General features: G+C 43.0%; 1 protein-coding gene across 1 annotated transcript in view; it reads left to right on the top strand.

Moving 5' to 3' along the window:
* Positions 1-15869, top strand: part of Cwh43 (cell wall biogenesis 43 C-terminal homolog) — a 45919-nt gene that overhangs the window by 8803 nt on the left and 21247 nt on the right. Inside the window, exons 5-11 of the mRNA XM_048415017.3 lie at positions 1156-1357; positions 2667-2755; positions 4910-5167; positions 7735-7860; positions 9303-9382; positions 13559-13664; positions 15186-15321. Coding sequence (XP_048270974.3) covers positions 1156-1357; positions 2667-2755; positions 4910-5167; positions 7735-7860; positions 9303-9382; positions 13559-13664; positions 15186-15321 — 997 coding nt within the window. The remainder of the gene's footprint in view (positions 1-1155; positions 1358-2666; positions 2756-4909; positions 5168-7734; positions 7861-9302; positions 9383-13558; positions 13665-15185; positions 15322-15869) is intronic.

The following is a 15869-nucleotide window of genomic DNA, read 5'->3' as shown; positions in this document are numbered from 1 at the left end:
CAGGAGACCTAGTTTGGTCCTATGCAGGTTCCCCTGCTATCCATCTGGATAGTGGGCTTCCACTAGCTCAGGTCAGCTGTTTCAGTGGGTGTCCCCATCATGATCTTGACCCCTTTGCTCATATTCTCACTCTTCCCTCTCTTTGGCTGGATCCTGGGAGCTCAATCCAGTGCTTGGCTGTGGATTTCTGCACCTGCTTCCATCAGTTGCTGGATAAAGGTTCTGTGATGACAATTAAGGGAGTCATCAATCTGATTACAAGGGAAGGCCAATTCCCCTGTAATCAAGAGAGGCACCCTCTCCACTATTGCTAAGGGTCTTAACTGGGGTCATCCTTGTGGATTACTGGGAATTTTCCTAGTGCCAGGTTTCTCACTAGCTCCACAATGGTCCATCAATTATTTCTTTCCACCAGGTGGTGGTGGTGGTACAAGTCTTTAATCCCAGCACTCAGGAGACAGAGGCAGGAGGATCTCTGTGAGTTCGAGGCCAGCCTGGTCTAAAGAGCTAGTTCCAGGACAGGACCCAAAGCTACTTTCCTTGCTCTCCCTCTCAGTTCTTCCCCTGACTCAGCCATCCCCATCCTGTTCCCTCATGTTTTCCCCCCCCTCCCCGCTCCTCCCTTTCCCTCCCATACCCTCCCCTGCGTGCTCCCAATTTTATCAGACGATCTTGTCTATTTCCCCTTCCCAGGGGATCCATATATGTCTCTCTTAGGATTCTCCTTGTTACCTAGCTTCTCTGGGGTCATGGGAGACCCTGTTCGCTTATGAGAAAAGAAGCCTTTGGTGCTAGGATGTTGCATTCCAATTGGGTAATGCTTATTCTCCCGAGACAGAAATTTTCTTTTTCCTGTCCATATTTCTCTCACTCTGTTTCCTTCACATGTATTTAGCAGCTTTCTAGATAAAAGTTTTGCCTGTGAGTTCTACCTGCTTTCCTCCCAGCACCCCATAGCTAGCCAGAAATGATCCCTCCCATCAGATAGCTCTGGCACATTCAACTTCTCAGAGATGTAATATCCCCTCTCCTCTAGAAAGTTCTTGAAGCCATTGACTATTTCCAGCCACGAAGAGAAGTCTGGTAGAAACAGAAAATGCACACTGCACACTCTTTACCCTTCTTCTTTCTCTCTTTCCTTTTTTTAAATTCTAGATGGTTCCTACAGTACCTCTGAGGGGAAGAAGCCCAGCGAAGTCACCAAGGGCGTGGCTTCTCGACATAGCTGGCTATTGCCAGGAGCTGCCTTTGGGAGCCTCATGTTCCTCACTCACTGGATCTTTGGAGAGGTCTCTATTGTTTCCAGATGGGCAGTGAGTGGTCACCCTCATCCGGGGCCCGATCCTAACCCATTTGGGTGAGTTCAGCTCCATTAGCTGTGGGGAGGAGCCAGAAGAGTGTCTGCTCTGCACTGGGGAATCGTGGGAAAGTTGAGGGGAATTGAGGGCTGTATTGAAGTGACCCCACATTCCTGCATGGGAAGCATGGGGAATCCCTTGTCTGTGGGCATGGCATCTGCTAGTCATTCCTCTCAGCCCCTGTGATGACAGCATTGTGTGTGTGTTGGCATAGATTTCAGTGTCACTGGGAGAGCCAAGACTCTTCCCTATGTTCTCCTTTGCAGGTGGACAGAATGGTATAAACTTAAGAGGACTGAGTGAACACCACCACCACAGGTGACAGTCTTAAAACAGTGCCTGGTGTGTAGTGAGTGCCGGGTCTGAAGTTAGGTTCCAGCTACTTAAGCAATGCAACATTGTAGCTCCCATTGCTAATGGATTTCCCACTGATGTTTACTTCAGTTATTGTTACTTTTAAATGTATATGAGTGCTTTACCTACATGTTCATCTGTGCAATGTGTGGGTGCCTGATGCTGGTAGAGGCCAGAAGAGGATGTCAGATCTGCAACGGCCCTTACACATGTCCATAAGCCACCATGTGGGTGACAGGAACCAAGTCCAGGTCCTCTGCAAGAATGACAAGTGTTCTTAACTACCCAGACATCTTTCCAGCCCACTTTAAATTCTTCTCCTGTAAAGTTTTTATAAAAATAACAAAACAATGAAATAGCTTGTGGTAGTTAAAAATAAATAAGACTGTCAAACTGTCGCTTATTTTAGGAAGACACTAGGTAAAAGCAAAACTGAGAGAGAATAAAGAAAGAAAAGGAAAATTTCACAACAAACATTGCCAATGACTTTTTCTTTGGTCCTTAGCAGAGTCATACGAAATGTCGAGTGGCTGCTATGAGCTGTAACATAAGAGATGGGAATTCACTGTGTCTACACTGACCATGAGAGGCTACTGGCGTTAGACTGTTGTCTACACTGACCATGAGAGGCTACTGGCGTTAGACTGTTGTCTACACTGACCATGAGAGGCTACTGGCGTTAGACTGTTTGCTACTTCAATGCTTTATTTTGTTCATTTTATTTTTGGCACTGCACATTAACCCCTCCCGTACGCTAGGCATGTGCCCTTCACTGAGTCACACCATCCGCTCTCCTTGAGTGTTCTGTGCACTGGTTCCCATCTGCTCCCAGTCTCTCCATTGTTTCATATCCACAGTGCGATATGAATGGACATAGCCAGAGGTAGTAGATAGGTTTCTGATCTATGCTTGATGGATGTATTGATTTTGTCTTTTATTTTCATTTATTTACAGAGGTGTGGTTCTGCTGGGCTTGGCCAGTGGATTGATGCTTTCAGGTTCGCCAAGGCTTTGTGACGCTGGACTAGCCTGGTGGGCGACAGGTATGTAGAACTGGCCTGAAGTCTCATTATCATTGCCCCTAACAGTGAAGGGTCTGCTGTAGATATCTTGAAGAATACTAACAAAGTATCTATCTATCTATCTATCTATCTATCTATCTATCTATCTATCTATCTATCTATCTATCTATCTATCTATCATGTATGTATGTATGTATGTATGTATGTATGTATGTATGTATCTATCTATCTATCTATCTATCTATCTATCTATCTATCTATCATCTATTGTCTGTGTAAAGCCTAGTATGGATGGATCAAGGCTGATTTTACAGGAAATGGGAGGAAAGTTGCATGACCTTAGTTACTTAAGGTTAACATTGGCTCAACATTGGTTAAGTAACTGCTTGCCATGGATCGGGTAGAATGCACAGTCCCCATCTGGAAGACTCTGGAAAACCGATGCACAGAGTGTAGAGTTGCTCCAGCCGTGAATCTGTCTCTGGGATCTTAGCTGTGTTCTCTCTCGGGTCTGTGTGGTTGGAGAAGTCAGTGCATATACTTCCAGACAGCACTTCAACGGACAATAATTCCTTAGAAAGCACCTTAGCAGGAATGTTCTAGAAACCACATGAATCCTATGTTTTCTGCTGTTTTGTATCTGGACGGTTATATTTAATGAATGTATTTCTAATTTTACAAATAATTTCAATTTCCATTACCATGGAGATTGTAAGGCTAGCTACTGCAATGCCCACCCAACCCCCTTCCCTTTTTCCTTGCAGTTCTTAATATTCTTTATTTGTTATGTATGTTTAGTGTTTTGATTATTATGTAGTGAGAGGACTTTTTCCTTTTTCTTTTTTGGATCCAGTCTATTTGGCATTCTGAAAACTTCTTAAATCTTCTTAGACATATTCTTCTTTAGGTTGGGAAAGTTTTCTTCTATGATTTTTGTTGAATACATTTTCTATGCCTTTGAGCTGGTATTCTTCTCCTTCTATCTCTGTTATTCTTAGGTTTGGTCTTTTCATTGTGTCCCAGATTTCCTAGATGTTTTGTGTCAAGATTTTGTTGGATTTAACATTTTCTTTGACGGATGAATCTATTTCCTCTATTGTATCTTCAGCTCCTGAGTTTCTTTCTTCCATCTTTTGCATTCTGTTGGTTATGCTTGGATCTTTACCCAGATTTTTCATTTTCAGAATTCCCTTGGTTTGTGTTTTCTTTATTACCTCTATTTCAATTTTCATGTCTTGAACTGTTACCTTTACCTGCTTGGTTGCTTTTTACTGACTTTCTTGGTTATCTTTAAGGAATTTATTAATTTCTTCCATTTTTGTTTGTTTTTTCTTTGATTTCTTTAGGAGAATTTTTCATTCCCTCTTTAAGAGCCTCTATCATCTTCATAAAGTTATTTTTAAGATTGTGTTCTTCTGCTTCATATGTGCTGGGATGCTCAGGTCTTGCTGTTGTAGAACCACTAGGCTCTGGTGGTGCCACATTGCTCTTTATGCTGTTGAATTTTTCTTGCACTGCCATCTACCGTCTGAGTTTGTGGTAGTTATAGGTGCAGATGTTGATTCTTGTGATGTCCTTGTTGGATGGGTCTTTTGTTCCTTTATTGTCTGCTTTGTTTAATGTCTTTTGGCCTGAATGGCCAGGGGTTCTGGTGATTGACTGGTTGTCAGGTTGAGTAGGGTTGTCTTAGCTGAAGTTTGTGGGAGTTTGGGTGCCTAGATCTAATGTATTGTCCAGTTCTTCTGGCTAGTGTGGTTATTACTTGTGCCTATGGGTCTGTTCTTCCAACTGGTATGGGTCATGCATGTGCCTGTAGGGTCTGTTGGTGTTGCTGGAGAGGCTTGTTCACAGGGAGGCTCTTCCTCCAATTGATGCAGATGGTGCCTATGCCTCGGGGGGGCCATTGATGCCACAAGGGACCCCCCCTTCCCAAAGAACAAGCATTGATCTGAGATTTGCTGCACTGTCTACTTCTAGAAGTGCTACTGCCGGGCTGTGACTAGGAATAAGTCACGTTCAGCTGCTACACATTGGTTTGCTTGGGAGTTGAGCATCAATCAGTGGTCTCCTGAGGTTTCCAGCTCTCACCCACTAAGTACTGGTCATGCCATGATCTTTGCTCCTTTCTTGCGTCTCTCATCCTATTTTTCCTTTGTTCTTGTTTCTTACAAACAGGAGCAGCTTCAGCCATGGGTCTCCTTTACCTGCGTACGTGGGCAGCAGCTGTTTCTGGATGTGTCCTGGCCGTCTTCACGGGGTCCGTGTGGCCTCAAGTACTTGGACACCTTGTGAACTCAGGAACAAACCCTGGGGAAACCATGACCACAAGCACGATCACGTATCTTTTAGAAATATTTTTCTGTGCCTGGTGCACAGCTTTTAAGTTTGTTCCTGGAGGTGTCTACGCTAGAGAAAGATCTGATGTGCTTTTGGGTGAGTCATGTCAATGGATCCTGTTAAGAAATTGACCCAAGTTCCTGAAGACATCCCATGAGCTCTACCTCTGTCAGTACAGGCTGCTCTGGAAGACTCACTGTCAAGTGAAACAGGATCTTTGAGAATTCCCTATTTCCCGACTTGGCTGGGACTTTCACTTCCTTAGAGGAACACGGAGCCATGACCCCAAGTCCTCCCAAATCCTTCTCCACCTCTCAAACCATCCAACTTCACCATTTTTTCCTTTATTAAAACAAACCAAGAAACAAATAACCCATGAGAAAAATATAGAGTCTGATTCATGCTAGTCCCTACTGTAGGGATGGAGCCTATTCTGGAGTGTGGCTGATATACCCAGTGCCCCTCTACTGAGGAAAACGGATTTTCCCCTCTCCTGGCAGATATCAATTACAAATAGTTTCTTGATTATGTGTGGAGCTTATGCCCAGTTTTCCACATTTTCTCTGCAGGTGCCTGGCTTTGCAAACTTTGTAATTCTTGTGGTTTCTTTCAGGTGGGTCTACTCTCTCGGGCTCTGATCTCTCCGGTGTCCTGCTTTTTTCTCACTCCAGCTTGCTCAGGGTGCTGCCTGGTGGAGGACGGTAGAGAAAGTAAGAGCCGTGCTGTACCTGGCTTTGTTTCTTTGGAGCACTATGAATGATGGGCTTTGCTAATTCATTCTCCTTGCTCATAGATCTGTGAAATTGTGCTTTGTTTCAGCTTCACGTGAGTGAGAACCTTCTTTAATAAGAAGAATGACATAATAACCAGGCAAGGAAAGTTGGCAATGTTGGGCAGCTTTCTACAAAATGTCTTTATTTGTTCTTTGAGAATTTCATACATACATACAATAGATTTTGATCATATTCTTTCCCCTTCCTCAACTCTTCCAAAATCTTCCCCTATCTCTCTACCTGATACGTATTTTGAAATCCCTGGTAGTGATTTTCTCTGGTAATGTAATAAGCTAAATCAAGCTGAATTAAAATCCAGGTTTAATGAGCAAAGCTCTCCTGGGTGATCTTGGGGGGCAGAATCACACTGCTGCTCCCAAGGTGGGGGCCTCAAATATCCTGTAGATGCTGTCTTTGAGCAGCTCCAGGGGAGAAGCCGTTGCTTGACTGATGTGGGAGGTCCTTCTGTATATGTGCTGCTTTTATTGGTTGATGAATAAAGCTGTTTTGGCCAGTGACTTATCAGAGTAAGGACAGGCAGGAAATTTGAACAGAGTCAAAGAGACGCCATGTAGCTGCTGAAGGAGAAAAATACCAGGATATTACCAGTAAGCCACAACCTTGTGGTGATACATAGATTAATAAAAATGGGTTAATTGAAGATGTAAGAGCTAGCTAGGAATATGCCTGAACCATTGTCCCAACAGTGTTGTAATTAATAGTTTCTGTGTGATTATTCATGTCTGGGAGGCTGGGAAATTAAAGCACAGTCTCTGTCTACACTTGACAAACTTCTTGAGGGTGTAATCTGGAGAGAGAAGAGTGGGGCCAAAGCAGGTTACCAGCTAAACATTACCTACTCAACTTTACATTCTTTCTCTCTATTAAAAAACAAACTAAATTTAAAAAAGAGTGCACAGAAAAGCATAGAGATTGATTTCTGCTATCCAGCCACTACTAAGCATGGGGCCTACCCTGGAGTGTGGTTGATATACCCAATGTCGTTCTATTGAGGAAAATTGATTTTTCCTCTCCCAGAAGATATTAATTGCAAATAGCTTCTTGGTTAGTGGCACAACTCTGTATCCATTTGCCAAGCTCTATGCTGGGAATTTTGTCTGGTTTGAACCTGTGCCAGGACTTATGCATGCTCTCATAGTCTTTGTGAGTTCATACATCTACCAGACCTGTTGAGTCTAAAAATGAGGTTTCCTTGGAGCCATCCTCTTACACTATTTCTGCCCCCTCTTCTGCGTAGTCCTGGGCCTTGAGGGGAAAGCTGTGATAAAAGACACCCCTTACTGAGCACTGTGTAGTCTCTCATTCTCTGTATTTTGTCAAATTGTGGGTCTCTACATTAACTAACATCTTCTGCAAGAAGATGCTTCTGTGATGAGGGTTGAGTGAGCTACTGCTCTATGGATGTATCAGTATGTCATAAGGAGTCATTTTATTGCTATGACCATTTAGCAGAATAATCGCAGTGGGTTTCCCCTAGGGCCCATGATCGGTCTAGTTTCAGGTTCTTGGCCTCAGCAACAGTGTCATACATGAGTTTCATTTCGTTGAGTGGACCTAAATCAATTTTAAAAAAAACAAAATAGGAGTTGGTTACTTCCATAACATCCCTGCCACTATTGAACCAGTGGGCATAGCTTGTAGGCAGGTTGTTGTTGTAGTTCTAAGCTTCTAGTTGAGTACCAGTTAGATTTCTCCATGTTATTCTCTGCAAAAATAGTAGGTGTTCTTACCACTGAGCCATCTTTCCGTTGTTTTTAGAAGTTATTATTTTTTTTATGATACTGGGTATTGAATCTAATGCCTCATGAGTGCGAGGCACACACTTTGCCACTGAGTTATGTCCATCCCTCGTTTTTTCTCTTTCAACAGGGACCATAATGGTAATCATTGGATTGAGTATGCTGTTTGGACCTAAGAAAAACCTTGACTTTCTTCTTCAAACAAAAAATAGTTCTAAAGTACTTTTGAGAAGGAGTGAGAAATACATGAAACTTAGTAAGTATAGTTTTACTTGCTTTTAAAAAAGTTTGATGTATAAAATTTTGTTTTTTTTCTTTACTTTTGTTTTCTTTCTTTTTCTTTTCTTTTCGAGACAGAGGGTCTTTTGTTTATTTATTTGTTTTTCAAGTCAGGGTTTCTCTCTGTAGCCCTGGCTGTCCTAGAACTCACTCTGTAGACCAGGCTGACCTCATACTCACAGAGATCTACCCGCCTTTGCCTCCTGAGTGCTGGGTTTAAAGGTGTGCACCACCACTGCCCAGCTTGAGACAGGGTCTTTTTATATAGCTTTGGCTATCCTGACACTCACTATGCAGACCAGACTGACCATGAATTCACAGAGATCTTCCTGAACTCACAGAGGTAATCCTATCTCTGCCTCCCCTGGGTTGGGATAAAAGGCATGTGTCACCATGCCTGTCTCATGTTGTTTATATTTTCCAACATGAGATTCAAGAGTACCATGAAGCCTGCTGTGCCCTTCACTTGGCTACAGCAACTCTGTATTTTGCTGCCAGTTGTCTTTGTTTACTTCCTGCCTTTTGGGTTTGTTGAAACACGTTGCAGAATATTTGTTTAATTATGATGGAACAAGAGAACAGACTCTTCACCTTTCCGTCAGGTCGGCACTAGGGATCAAACTCAGACCCTCAGTCTCGGCAGCATTTGCCTCTCCCTGCTGGGCCGTCCTGCTGTCCCCCACTTCTGTGTCGCCCTTTGCATTAACTCTTCTTTAAGCTCTGTCTGATCTGGTCTGTATCTTTCTCGCTCATTAAATCATATATTTTATTTCTAGTTTAAACACCTTATTTTATTTTATAATCTGAGTGTTCACCAGCATGTGTGTCTGTGTACCGTATCATCCCTGGGGCACATAGAGGCCAGAAGAGGCTGTCAGATCCCCTGGAACTAGAATAAAACTAGAATAAAAGACAATTAGTTGTAAGCTGCTATGTGTTGTGAATCAAACCTGGGCCTAGGGCTCTTAGCCGCCTATCCATCACCCCACCTCTCTATTTTTATCTCTAAAAATCTGATATATTTCTTTACAACTTCCCTGATTATTTAGTTTTTAGCCTTACATTCCCCAGTCATACTTTTGCTTTCTCTCTTGTTTCTGAACACACTAGGCATGCTCACTCTGTATTTTGGTTCTTAAATTTCTGACATCTGAGGTCCTCATGTGCTGGTTCTTCAGGACATTTTTCCTGATGTTTTGTGCCTGCAAAAGTATCTTTTCTTGTATATTTTGTAGTTTATTTTTCTTTGTGTTCATTGCTCTTGAAATGTTCACAGGGAATATCCTTCAAATGCCTGATTTTAAAGTATGGATAATGTATACATGTCCCACACATACTCCTCGTCAATAGATAAAATTTTGAAAAAGCTGTTTAAATGTTTTAGTTTCTTTTTAATGATTCTTTTTTCTTTTTGTTTAGTTTTGTGGCTGCTTGTTGGTGTGGGTTTGTTAGGATTAGGACTACGGCACAAAACCTATGAGAGGAAATTAGGCCAAGGGGTAAGTACTTAACATTTTTTAAATAAAGTTTTATTTTATGTGTGTACATACATATACACATACAGGCATGCACACACACACAGACAACACACACACACACACACACACAAAATATTGTACAACACTATTCTGTTTTGAAACCTTTCTTTGACAGTGTTTTGGTACCTGGCTTCCCTTTTGTATTTTTTTTCCTTTTTGTTAAATTTGTGCCCTGGTATATGAAGTGAAATTATTTATCATTAACATATTCACTCCCATTACTTATTTTCATCGTCACTCCCATTACTTATTACTTATTTACCATCTTTCGTATGTTATATAGATATATTTAAATTATGGATATGAGAGAAAGCATGTGACATTTGTTATTCTGAACTTAGCTTAGTTCACTTAACAGGATGATCTCTGCTTGCATCCATTTCCATGCAAATGACACCATTTCACTCTTCCCTGTGGCTCAGTAAAACTCCACTGCGTATTTGTGCATCTGCGCTGTCTTTTCTCTACTTGTCAATCTATTGACTGGCATCTTGGCTGATTTCAAATATTGGCCATTGTGAGTACTGTAGCAAAGCATCTCTGTGGTGTGTTACCTTAGACTCCTTAACTTTAGGTAGCTGTCCAGGTAGCCTGATTATATGGTGCTTTTGGGTTAGTCGTTGCTGTGGATTTATTTACTTTAATTTTGTGTATGTATTTTGCTTTCATATATGTATGTGCACTATGTGTGTGCTTGGTGCCCACAGAGATCAGAAGATGACTTCAGATACTCTGGAACTGGAGTTATAGTTAGTTGTGAGCCTACATGTGGGGAATGGGAATCAAACCCAGGTCCTCTGTTAAAACAATAAATGTTCTTAGCTGCTGAGCAGCCTCATGGCTTTGGTGTTTGAGGAACCTCTACACTGACTTCCAGAGTGGGTGTGAAGTACCCAAAGGCTTTGCCATCCTCCACATTTCTTGTCGTCTATTCCTGGATAGTTGTCATCCTCACAATGTAGCTTTAATTTATATTTTCCTGCTGGCTAAAGATGTTGTTTAGTGTCTTTTTAAAATAATATTTATTAGACATTTATATTTATTCTTTTGAAGAGAATGATTTAGTTGCTTCATTCACCCTGTTATTGCTGGAGAAATTGGATTTTGATTGTTTAAATAGTTTTGAGTTCTTTGTGTATTATAGATACTAATCCTCTGTCAGGATGTATACTGACAAAGACCTTTCCCGTTGTGGAGGCTGGGTCCTCACTCCACTGTTTCTGTTGCTATCTGTTTATCACTATTTTGACTTAATAGTAGGCCTGGGTGTGATGACTTTAAGACCTTGGGTCCCACCCCTTTTAGGCTGATTACATAATGGAATGATTTAGTAAGTTGGATTCTGAGTTAATGCAGACCCAGGCAATAATGGCAACTTACTCGTGTGTTTGATATGTAGAGTTACTTTTCCATTCATGATTTAATACTAAATTATAAAAGAAGAGTGTTTTGTATTTAAGACTTGGAGATTTCTGACGATGTGGATATGAGAGTCTTTGACTCAAGAAAAATCTGAGCAACAAATCTTGATTTAGTAAATTGTGTATATCTTATATAGTGGCATTCTGTGGATGTTTTATTGTCCTTTGATTTTGTAATTTTAAATGTTTAGATGTTCTCTACTCTTCCAGAAAAAGACAGAAGCCAGGATAAGTCATTGCAATTCTGTGTTTTTCCATCTGTTCTGGTAAAGAGATAATTGTATTTCATAGTGCAGCCAGAGTTACAGTTTGAGAGAAAATAGAATTGGAGGGCTATTGCTGAATTCTAATAATCTGTGCTACCAGGAAAAATGTTTTTGTATTAAATATAAAATTATATTGAGGAAGGAGACTGTAGTCCATGTTTCTCTGGTTCTCCCTCTCTTCTCGCCTCCTCCTTTCTTCTCCTCTCCCTTCCCCTCCTTCTTCTCTGCCCTCCTCTCCTCCTCTCCTCTCCCCTCCTTTCTTACCCTATCTTTCCCTTTCTCCCCTCCTTTCTTACCCTTCTTCCTTCCCCTCTCCTTTCCTTTCCTTTCCTCTCTCCTACTTCTCCTCTCCCCTCCCCTCCTCTCCCCTTCCCTCCCTCCCCTCCCCTCCCCTCCTCTCCTCTCCTCTCCCTTCTTCTCTCTCCTCCCCTCCTTCTCTCCTCTCCCCTTTTCTCATTCCCAAGTAGTGCTAGAGACCAAACCCAGGCCACAGTGGGTAACCGTTTCTTACTCAGTAGATAATAATAAACCACCAATACAGGCACCTTTGAATACTTTTTCCATGTTAGTTATCATTGTCACAATGTATTCTCCATATGAAGAGGATGCCTGACATCAGCCACAAATTCTTTTCAATGCAGTTGTTTGAATTTGATTTACTGCTTGCTTGTTCATTTACTTACTCATTTGGCAAGTGTTCATGGATTGCCTCTTGCTGTGCTTGGTGCCAGAAGTACATGGGGGAAGCTGGACAAGATCTCTGCTCCTCCCCACTTTGCGTTCTAAATAAAGATGGTATTCATGCAAACAAATGAAGAAAGACTCGGGCTGGAGGCCAGGTGGCATTTTAAGAAGTAAGACTGTGTGGTATGGAGAGCTAGAGTCTGGGTGGCTACGGAAACTTCTCTGGAGTTTGAGATGAGACTTGAAAGTTGATAAAAAACCAGTTAGATGTGATTCATCTATGACTCAGCTGAAGGGAAGGTGTATAAAGGACCGAGGGAGAGCCAGCGCAGCGTGTCTGAGATGCGTCAGAGGGACCTGCAGGTGGAGGGGAGGATGACAGTTGGAGACACTGGGGACGGCCTCATCACACAGGGTTTCACCAACCATAGTGAGGTATCTGTGAAGGATCAAGAAATATGAGATGTGAACATAGTTGTTGTACCAAAAAAAATTATAGGCATCTCTTTCAGCACTCCAAGAAAGAGAACTGTTGAGTGGAGAATTACAGAGAAGGGGAAAGATTTAGAGTGTGTGTGTGTGTGTGTGCGCGCGCGCGCACATACACACATTTGATGGCTCTTTCTATGTACCTTGGCCATCCTGGAACTCACAGAGATACTCCTGCCTCTGCCAAGTGCTGGGATTACAGGTTGTTATCCTGAGGGTGTTGATTACTCTTCTCGTTGCTGGGAGAAGGATTCATTTCAGCTCACAGTTTCAGGGCATGGGAGGCATAGTGGGTAGAGTTTTCTATGTGATAGGAGCTGGCCTGGTGACTTGCTACATCTGGGCTCCTCTGGGGACATAAATCCATAAGCCCTGCCCCTTTCAACTCTTCGCCTGCCAGTGAGGCTACATGTCCAAAATGTCCCACAACTTTCCTGAACAACACCACTGTCAAGTTCAAGTGTTTGAGCACATGAGTCTAGTGGGGACACTTAGCCAAAACATTGAGTAAGATGGGTTTTTGCTTGTTTGTTTAAAGATTTATCTTCTTTTTATTTATGTGATGCATGTGTTCCTGTATGCAAATATGTGCAGTTAGGTTCCAGTGCCTTTTCAGACCAAGGAGAGAATCCCCAGGCAGTTGTGAGCCAAACGATGTGGGTGCCAGGACATGGAGTCGGGTTCTCTGCAGGAGCAGTACATGTTTTTAACACTGAGCCATCTCTCCATCCCAAGGGGTTTTTAAAAACTCAATTTTCTTGCATTTCTTCACCTTGTTACTCCATCCTATGATAGAATCCTAGACAACATCATTGTGTCTGTGCTTTTAATTCCAGCTAAATCGCTTACAGTTTACTTCAACATTTTTGAAACATAAAGTCATCTTTTTGAGATTCATTCATGTGGAACTGTGTAGGCCAATTTCTATAGGGTTCTCTTGTATATACATAACTTCATTTGTTTATGACTTTTCCTATGGGGGATTAATTTATCCGGAGTAGGTAGTGTTCTATTTTATGTAACAACACATTTATTCTTTTTCTTGTATAGATAGCTAGGTGGCTTCTTTCCTGAACTGCCAAGTTTAAGTTCACAGATTTACTTTGAATGAACCATAGGATAAACACTTTATTTTTACGAATTAGATTTGGGGAAATGTCTGTGGGATTTCCTTTGCTGCGATGCGAACTTTGGTAAGGGAGAGGAAGAGAAGGCTGGGACCCCCAAACTTCCGCTGTCCATAGTTATGCCAAGTCATCACTTCCGCAATTCCTCAGGCACCAGCGAATGTGGTCTCCGCTGCCATCTGGCCTTTTCGGTTTGGCTATGACAACGAAGGCTGGTCGAATCTAGAGAGGTCCGCTCAGCTGCTCACGCAGACGGGTGAGTCTTTCCGGAATTGGCTCCAGGTTTTGAGAAACCACTGTTGTCCCTTTTATCTTTGCCAAGTTGCCAAGTCTTATGATTGCTGTGTGTGCTCTAAGTTCCTGGAAAGGATTCGCTTTGTGGCCAGCTCAGGTCTGCACTTCTGCGCCACACCTGTCTCATGGAGCAATTAACTCGTTGATCCGGAACAGCCTGTCCTACTGAGTACCTGTAGGAGACTCATCTCGCACTCTTGTTGTTAGAGATGTTCCTGCTGGTATCTCTCACCACCCGAGGACTGGGAAACTATTCGATCACAGGCAGAAAGAGTTTAATGTAAAGCGGTGAAAATTGTTTCCAGGGTCTGGAGAGGCAGCTCAGTGGTTAGAAGCACTGACTGTTCTTCCAGAGGACCCAGCTTCAATCTCCAGCACCCACATGGCCATCTCATAACTGTTTGCAACTCCAGCTGCAGGAGATCTGACAACCTCACACAGGCGTGCATGCAGGCAAAATGCCGGAGCACACAAAATAAAATTTAAAAAATGTTTTCAAAAAGCCCCAAGGTCAATCTTGTTTGTCTCTGTGCCCTTGAGGAATTTTCTTGTTAGGAAGCACCCCGAAGTACGTGGGGATTTGGGTCTCAGGTCAGCGACATGGAGTGTGTAGCAGGATGGCAAAGACTAAATGGGTCTGGTTATCTCTCATGCTAAGCCCAGCTCCGGAGAAGTGTCTGAGTGCCTTCGTGAGCACAAGGCCTTTAGTCTTGTTTAGAAGGCTCAGGCACTCCATGTCAGAGTCTAAGAAAAGCTGGCAAACTCATTTTAATACCAATACTGTGGAGTTGTTTGCCTTAGACTAAAATACCATCGTGGTGGTGGTGGAGATGTAGCCCCATGGGTAGAGTGCTTGCCTACTATACACAAAGCCCTGGGTTCAATTCCCACCACTGCCTAAACCAGGCATGGTGTGGTACGTACCTGTAACCCTAGCACTCTGACGGGAGGACAGAGGTTCAAGGTCATCCTCAGCTACATTAAGAGGCTAGCCTGACCTGTGTAAGACTCTGTCTCACAAAACATAAATGGCTCATGGGCACTGGTCTATTTTTTCTGAACATAAACTTGAAATTTATGAAAGCTATGAAGATTAGTTGGACTTCTGGAAAAAGTGTCAAGAGTATTTTTTAAATGTGGAAAAGTCATCCTCCCCCCTTCCTAAGAAGTCCCATGCTTTAATTAAATTCTAAGAATCCAGCACAGGTTCAAGTCATACTCCCCTAATGACTCAGAAGGAATTATGTGCTTGGGGTTTATGAGTGAAGGCGAGGGTCAAAACTAACGTTCTGTCGGGTGTGGTGGTCTGCATCCATAATCCCGGCGCTTGAAAGGTAGGAGGATCATGAGTTCGAGGCCAGCCCCGACTGCCAAATGAGCCCTTGCCTTAACAAAGCAAAACAATAGCAAAGGCCATGCAGTTTTTTGCTTTTTCCTGTTGCGGCTGCTTCACTGTCTGCCTTCTGCCCCCTTCCCCAAACAGGTGCGGACTTTATTACCATTTTGGAGAGCGATGCTTCTAAGCCCTTTATGGGGAACAACGACCTAACCATGTGGCTGGGGGAGAAGTTGGGCTTCTATACGGACTTTGGGCCAAGCACCAGGGATCACACTTGGGGGTGAGTGGACCTTGGGGATTAATGCTGAGAAGAGTCCTGAAGAGTAAGGACTTGGGATGGGAAGTTGAGGCTGTCCTGTGACTGCCACTCTGGGATGCATTTGGGAGGGAGACGCTGACACTACGCATTGTCGTAAATGTTCATAGTGGCTTCCGGGGGCTGAAGGTCACTGGGTCTTCACCTAGACCAGCCCATCAAGGCTGGAGGGGAGTCCCAGTGCCGGGCCTGTCAGATATTCTCAGGTAGCTTAGACTCTAGTGCAGACGGCCAGAACACAGTTGGCCTTCCTTATCAATTTCTTCACGCCTGGATTTCAACAACAGGAAATTGAAAATATTTGAGAAATTCTAGAATGTTCCAAAGGGCGGAGCTAGAGAGATGGCTCCCAGTTTAAGAACACACTTCCTGCATAGTCATCGGGACCTCAGTTCAGATCCCAGCACACACGTAGCAAGCTGGGCATCTCTGCAAATACCAGGACTCCAGGCCTGCCTCCCTCTTTTGGCCTCTGTGAGCACAGACAGGTGCACCCACACACATATATGTGC

Source organism: Myodes glareolus, chromosome 8 (assembly GCF_982192425.1).
Source record: "Myodes glareolus chromosome 8, mMyoGla1.1, whole genome shotgun sequence".
Taxonomy (NCBI): domain Eukaryota; kingdom Metazoa; phylum Chordata; class Mammalia; order Rodentia; family Cricetidae; genus Myodes; species Myodes glareolus.
This window is presented reverse-complemented; position numbering and strand designations above follow the sequence as displayed.